The sequence below is a fragment of the Belonocnema kinseyi genome, chromosome 2, assembly GCF_010883055.1.
Source record: "Belonocnema kinseyi isolate 2016_QV_RU_SX_M_011 chromosome 2, B_treatae_v1, whole genome shotgun sequence".
In the NCBI taxonomy this organism is placed as follows: domain Eukaryota; kingdom Metazoa; phylum Arthropoda; class Insecta; order Hymenoptera; family Cynipidae; genus Belonocnema; species Belonocnema kinseyi.
The window spans coordinates 63,399,153-63,406,064 of NC_046658.1; the positions used below are offsets into that span (position 1 = coordinate 63,399,153).

The window sequence follows — 6,912 nt, forward strand, 5'->3', positions numbered from 1 at the left end:
TTCTACGGGCCTTCCTGAACGTGGTTCGTCACTTATTGATGTACGACCACGCTTAAATTCATTTACCCAGTTATAATCCGTTGCTAAGGCAGGGGCAGATGTACCATGAACTGAATCCAATTCATTTTTTATCTCATATGGAGTTAAACCCTTTAAATGAAAATGTTTGATTACCGCTCTGAACTAGTTTTTTTTCATTTTTCTTAACGAACAATTTTTTTTTCAATTGGTTATAAAAACACGTAAACTCAGAAGATGTGGACTGTGACTGCACCATATATCTAGTCGGGAGTGGTGCTGACTAAAAACAGATGATTTGGAGCGATTCGCGCGCCATGTGTTGGTCATTCTAAGGACTTATTGAACTACCCTCGTATGTTTTGTATAAATCATGCATGAAAATGAAAATTATAAAGGAAATTATACGTGATTTTTGTCCATTATGCTTAATTTTTCGCCTGGGATTATAGTTTTAAAATATCCATGTATGAGAAGCGAAGTTTTTATACTTATAAATTGTTTTTTTGGCAATCAGTTAATTACTTTAGCTACATTTTTTCACTTTAAAAATATGATATCACAAACCTTGAACAAATTGAGAATTGTTGTCATCATATTCCATGAATTTTACATTGACACTAAAAAATGATATCCTAAAAAAACCATACATGCTGCTACACTCGCGACGATTCTCATTTAGTTAACACGTTGTTTTTTCTATAAGCGTACTAAGTGATTAATTCCTCATTATTTGTTTTCAGCGATGATTATTAGTATTTGAAAATATATTTAATTCTTTGGAAAATATTCTTCATTACAAAATCCTTAAACGGTGATTTCTGTGTCACAATATCAGGATTGTAATGTTAAATTCATTAAGAGCGTAGATGCTTAAAACTATCTCTGCTTATTTAAACAATACTTTTTATATAAAAATCATCAAACGGTGATTTATCTGGTATGATATCCGGAACTTAATTTTTAAATTATCACGGAAAAAGTGGATCGCTAGAAGAACTCTCTAAACCAGTTGCTCTAACTTAAATGAAATCGCAACTTTTCATAGGTTAATCTTGTTAAAATTACTGTTTACGTTCCGGTTGGCAAAACTGACTTTTTATACAGTAGGATAAACAATTTAGAATAATAGGATACACTGTATCACTTAGTACCGTTTACACTCATCGAGAGCAAGAGTTACTCTGCGCGTAATGTCGATCGATTTGCTTTAAAAAAGTGCCCTTGATGGGGAATCTAGCCATCCTAACTACCTCAAATCTGTCCGAAAAGTTAAAGCTAGTTCACGCATTAGTCAACTAAGTTACGATACTGCTTAGATATTTCTGACAGAATCTCAGTCAAGCATTTTCTCTGAGAAAAACGTGGCCAACTAAGAAATATATTTGTCGTGCTAAGTTTTATTGGTGTTTTTTCATTCATATCAGATGCTAATAGGTGGGTCTCAAAATGTTTAATTCAAATTTTTTAATCAAATTGATCCCTTACAATAGATATCCAATATTTTGTAACGATACTGGTAAAATATATTGATTAGAATTAATAACTCATAATAAATATAATATTAGTAATTTACATTTATTATTATAAAATGATTACATTTCAATTTTTAAAGAGTAAAATTAATATATGACAATGTTTTTGTATTATTTAAAATTGAGAGTTGATAAACTGTTTTTGAATGAAACTTTTTGAATGTGTAATTTTATTTTATAATCATTTCACTAAATTAAAAATGCAATCTTCATTTATATAACTAATATATAATTAAAACTAGTTTAAACAACGTAATAATATATATTAAATGTAAAGTCGAAATCGCTGTTTCAAGATGAGAGAAAAGTCCACTCTCGAGTTAAAGTGTTTCCTGGATTGGGACCAATAAAGTCGGATTAAAAGAAGATATTCAGGTTTTAAGAAATAGATGTGAAATTTTAAAAGCTCAAAGTGACCCAAACTTAAAATTGGAGTAGGCTCGGCTACGGCTGCGATAAAATTTTAATTTTCAGTTAAAAGTACAGATTAGGACATGGTCTCGAGATATTAATTTTCTGAATAGGGATTAATAAATATCCCAATATCACAGTAGTATGATATACAAATACTTTTTACATTCTCCATATTTATGATTCAGAAAGTATTAGAATTGTCCGAAATTTGACACCACAGTTTTAAAACAGATGATCAGGTTTCGAGAACCCCTGAAACCGAAGATCAAGTTTTTACGATCGCGTCTGTCCTTCTGTCCGTCTGGCCGTCCGTCCGTAAACACGATAACTCTCGTAAAAATAAACGGATCAAACCGATCTTTGGCACACTTTTTTCGGTCCTAATTAAAATTATAGCATTTTTCAAATCATCTGGACAATTTTTTACACTTAAAAATTTATGTATGGTTACGTATAGCACTCAGAAAGTCAAAAAATTTATTGTAATGACTTCTTTCGATGAAATGAAAATGATTAGAGTCATAGTATTTATAAGATTTGAAAAATCAATCAAAAATCAACATTTTAAACCAAAACAACGCACGATATGAAAGAAAGTCAAGAGAAGGCAAAATTTTCTTTTCGAAAAACCTTACAAGATAATCGTAACAACTTTTTGGATTTTCTTGAAAAATCGAAAACTCAAATTTCGATTCTACAAAAAGTAATCAAAAATTCCATTTTGTACCTAACTATTCAAGTTACGAAAAAAGATAAATGAACAAGAATTTTCAGGCCAAAAAAAGATCTACAATTTTTTTAATAAGCACTTCTTGATAGGACGCGTAGTTTTTATTTGATTCGCGAAAAAGACCATTTAAAATAAAAAATTAAATTTTTTTGGAAAAATGCAAATGACATTGAAAAAAAAAATGAAAAATTTGCGGAAAAACTAAAAAAGGTACAAAAACAAATTGATAGACAACAATTGTTCACCCAAAAAACAGATAAGAATTTGTTATAATTTATTACGTTCTCATAGTTTATTATTGAGAAAGTATTGGAATTGTCCGAAATTTGACACCACAAAATTCAAATTTTGAAGAAAACGACGCAAAATACGAAAAAATAGTATAAGAGAAATCACAGCTTTTAAAAAATCCTACAAAATTCCTTTTAACGATTTTTCAATACGATGAAAGTAGTGTGCAGAAAATTGAAAAATCCGTTATTAAGCGAAAAGATTTCAGATTCGTAAAAAATGTAAAAGAAGGCTTGTAGAATATTTTATCCATAAAAAATAATATGAAAACAAAATAATATTTTTAGTATAAAAATGCGAGATAGACAAAAATATCTGAAAAAGGGATTGTAATTTTTCATTTATTTTGAGGAAGTTCAGCGAATATACATTTGCAAATGTCTATCAAAAATCGAGCACGTAGCGCCAGTGTCACGACGAGAATGTGTACACCTAAGCCTACAGAGCTTTGAGCAAATTAATCTTTATATATACCTAATTTAGTAGAAAATCCACAACATTAAGAGGCATTTAAATACTGCGATCTAAAATAAATCTTTTTGATGAAGTTTTATTCCAGAATTCTAAATCGAGCTCGAAACGCGAGATTCAACAGACGCGCGCCCTAGGCGCACTCAAACTTGTGAATCAATGCCCAAAAGTTGAACAAATTATTACTGCTTTAAATTAAGATTCAATTTGAGCTAAAATTGCATTAAAAATTATTTTTTTAATATGGTATCCAAAAATTATATTTCAAAAAATGCAATATTTCACAAAAACAAATTCTTCCAAATAATATAATATTTTAACCTTGGGAGTTTAGACAACTACGGGCTTAATCGTTTTTAGTTGAAATAAGAAATTATAAATATCGTAGACATGACATTATATATTTAAAACAATGTAAAAAAAGGTATTGTTTTTTATAATTCTTCTAAATATTTTTGAACACTTAAAATTTTGTACAAAAAAAAACAGTGTTGAAGTATAAGGTGGACTTTAATCGCTATGTTTGTTTATAATAATGACCTCAACCAATATTTAGATGAAATATAAAAATATATAAAATAATTTCGGACAATTTCACTTGGCAAAATTTCAATAGCGTAACTAATGTAAAGCAAAACCCATCTTTATCGACAGAGGGAAAGGGAGGAAGGAGGTGTCCTAGTTGAGAAACAAAAATACTATACACGGCTATACTGACAAGCAAGTTAGAAATTAACCTTCTTTTTAAATTTCAAACGGACCTCCTAAAAAGAATTGTGGATAGGGGATAAACATTTCTCGTGATTCCACTGAACTTATTTACTTAGCATTTCAATTAGTAAGGGTAAAAATCTCGCGCACTGCTTATTCGAATGCGAAAAAATATCGAACTCACTCGGAAAAGCGAAACTTAAAAATCTTTGTTTACTATGAAAATTATTTATTGATACAGCTTACATGTTACATGTTCAACTGTAATATTTCAAATAGTTATTGAAGCATTTTGTTCTATATAGCAATCTTCCTTTTCACAAATTGAAATAGTGATTATGGCTAGGTTTTGTATATTTTAAGATCACTATTTTAAAAAATATGAAAAACTTTGCAAATTGTATCTTGTACAATGCGAACAAGCAAACTTCAATTTAGAAATGCATGAAAGTGAGTCTGACGATCCACTTTTTCCGCGATGGGGGGCTTTGATTTATTTTTTAGACATTTTTAATCTTATTCGAAAAACTAATTTTCTTTCATAAAACCCAGGTAAAATGATGATGGCGATGGGATTTAGCGCCCTCGGTGCGTTGGCGATGAAAGCGCTAATGGTTTCCTCTCTCGCTCTAATGCTGTCTCTAATTACTGCTGTCAAAAAGCTCGCAAGCAAAGATGATAAGGATGAACATCACGTTGTCTACGCCCAAGAGGTTGGACATCATCATAGAAAAAGAAGTGTTCCAATCAACAATGACCTTGAATTGTCACCTTATCGTGGGTACGTCGACCTGTATGCCAACACCAAATCATCGTGACAATAATTTTAATCGTCGCAGCTAATTTTGTTAATTTTCCTCTAAAGTACTTTTAGCCTTTTAGTCATGTGTTACATGCTACTGATTGCGGTTTAGTGGCAGTACACAGTAATGGGGTAACTGTAAAGCGACAGCGACAATGACTGGTACTAGGCGACAGTAACAGAAAAAGAGAGTGATATTTCGTAGAAAATAAGACATGCATTCCTACGTCTCAACTTTCAATGAGAAGGTGATTTTTGTTCTTGAGATTTTTAAACATACGGAAGTTCATAATGACTTGTATATTTATTGTACTAATTACAATATCGACAGATAGTGCATACTATCACTGGATGATTTACGGACTTGCAACGAAATCCCAAAGACTAGACGACCTCAATTTTTCCTATTTAGCATAGTATCTGTTATTTATTTTATGCGTTAGAATTTACTAAATAAATGAGTCATTCTTTGTAGATATTCTTTGTAGATAGTACTTTTAATTGATGAAAAAATCTGTTTTTATTTCAATAAGGTTTACTCATCATTTTTACTTGAATTTATATAGCATTTGACAGGATTCAATTGAATGTAGTAGATTTTAAAGAACTCAGTTAACTTACATTATTTTAAAAGTAATTTTTGTAAAAAACTGTTTACAAGAATCTTTTTTTACGCAACTAATTTTTCCATAAGTTAACTTCCTTTACTGAAATTTAGAGGAATTTACTTGCTATTATTTGATTTTTATTGATTTGATCAAAATTACCATTACGTAATTTCAGTTTACGAGATATTAGTTCAACATTTCTATTTAGAACATATTTTTTCTATATGTATATTTATTTTTTATTGTATTATTATTATTGTTATTATTATCATTATTACCTAGATGAATCACCATAACAGAAAGTTTTTGAAAAATGGAAATTGTTGAGGGAAAATAAAGCTACATACCTAAAATTGTTATGACCGAAATTTTAAACTCCAAAAATATTTCAAGCCCACATTTTCAAATTCCCGAAAATAGTCAAATTCTCAATATTCATCCCTAAAATATTAAATTGACTCATTTTTTAATTGCTGACAAAGATGGAATAGTTCACTTGATAATAAATACCCCACGTAGAAAAAAGATTTTCCGGAATTGAAAATTCTAGAAATGTACAATTTTCGGAAATTGGTAATTTACGAAATGTAAAGAATCATTTTTAAATTCGAAAATTGACTGTCTTTAGAAAATTAAAAATTTGGGTTTTAACATTTCGGAAACGACTATTTTCGGAATTTTCTTTTCTTTCGGGAATTTTCATTTTTCAGGATGGTTCTGTTTCGGTAATTTTTCAACTTCAGAATTTTGGAAATTCGGCAAAATAACGAGGGGCTACTCACTACGAATTCTGGGAATCTTAAAAGTGTATCCGGCAATCTGTATAGAATTCTTATAGAAATTTACAAGGTTTCTTTTAAATTGCCGGGAGTTCCAAGATTTCCGAACTTTGCTCGCGAGAAGAACTCACGTAGTGTTGCGCGGGATTCTACAGACTCGGTTAATCTCGGGCGCTTTCGGATTCAGTCAGCTGTTCTTTCGACGCATAAGAGCGTTTGTAGGAATGCCCCACACCACTTCACTTCTGTCTACAGTTAGCCTAAGCTTTCCAAAGTTTCTCACAAATGTTAGATTTCTGAGAGATTTCCAAAAGTTCCTTTAAGTGTTCTCCTAAGATTTCCCGCGCAGCAATCTAAGATTTCTTAGTAAGTAGCATGATGTCATACCGTTTTATTTGATTGAAATTGAGAGAAATTCAGTTGAATTTACTTGAATTCATTTTTTCCACATAATTCATTGGGTTGTTTTTAATTTTACCAGCAGTTACTTTGATTTACTGAAGTTAAAAAAAAATCAATTGCCATAACTTGAAATTGAGTGATTTGATCCAAA

The 6,912-nt window shown here is 30.3% G+C and overlaps 1 protein-coding gene across 1 annotated transcript in view; it reads left to right on the plus strand.

Annotated features, from left to right (window-relative positions):
* Positions 1-5,481, plus strand: part of LOC117167568 — a 9,113-nt gene extending 3,632 nt beyond the window's left edge. The window contains exon 3 of the mRNA XM_033352601.1: positions 4,723-5,481. Within this exon, the coding sequence (XP_033208492.1) occupies positions 4,723-4,988 (266 nt within the window). The 3' untranslated portion in view covers positions 4,989-5,481. The remainder of the gene's footprint in view (positions 1-4,722) is intronic.
* Positions 5,482-6,912: the final 1,431 nt, after the last annotated feature.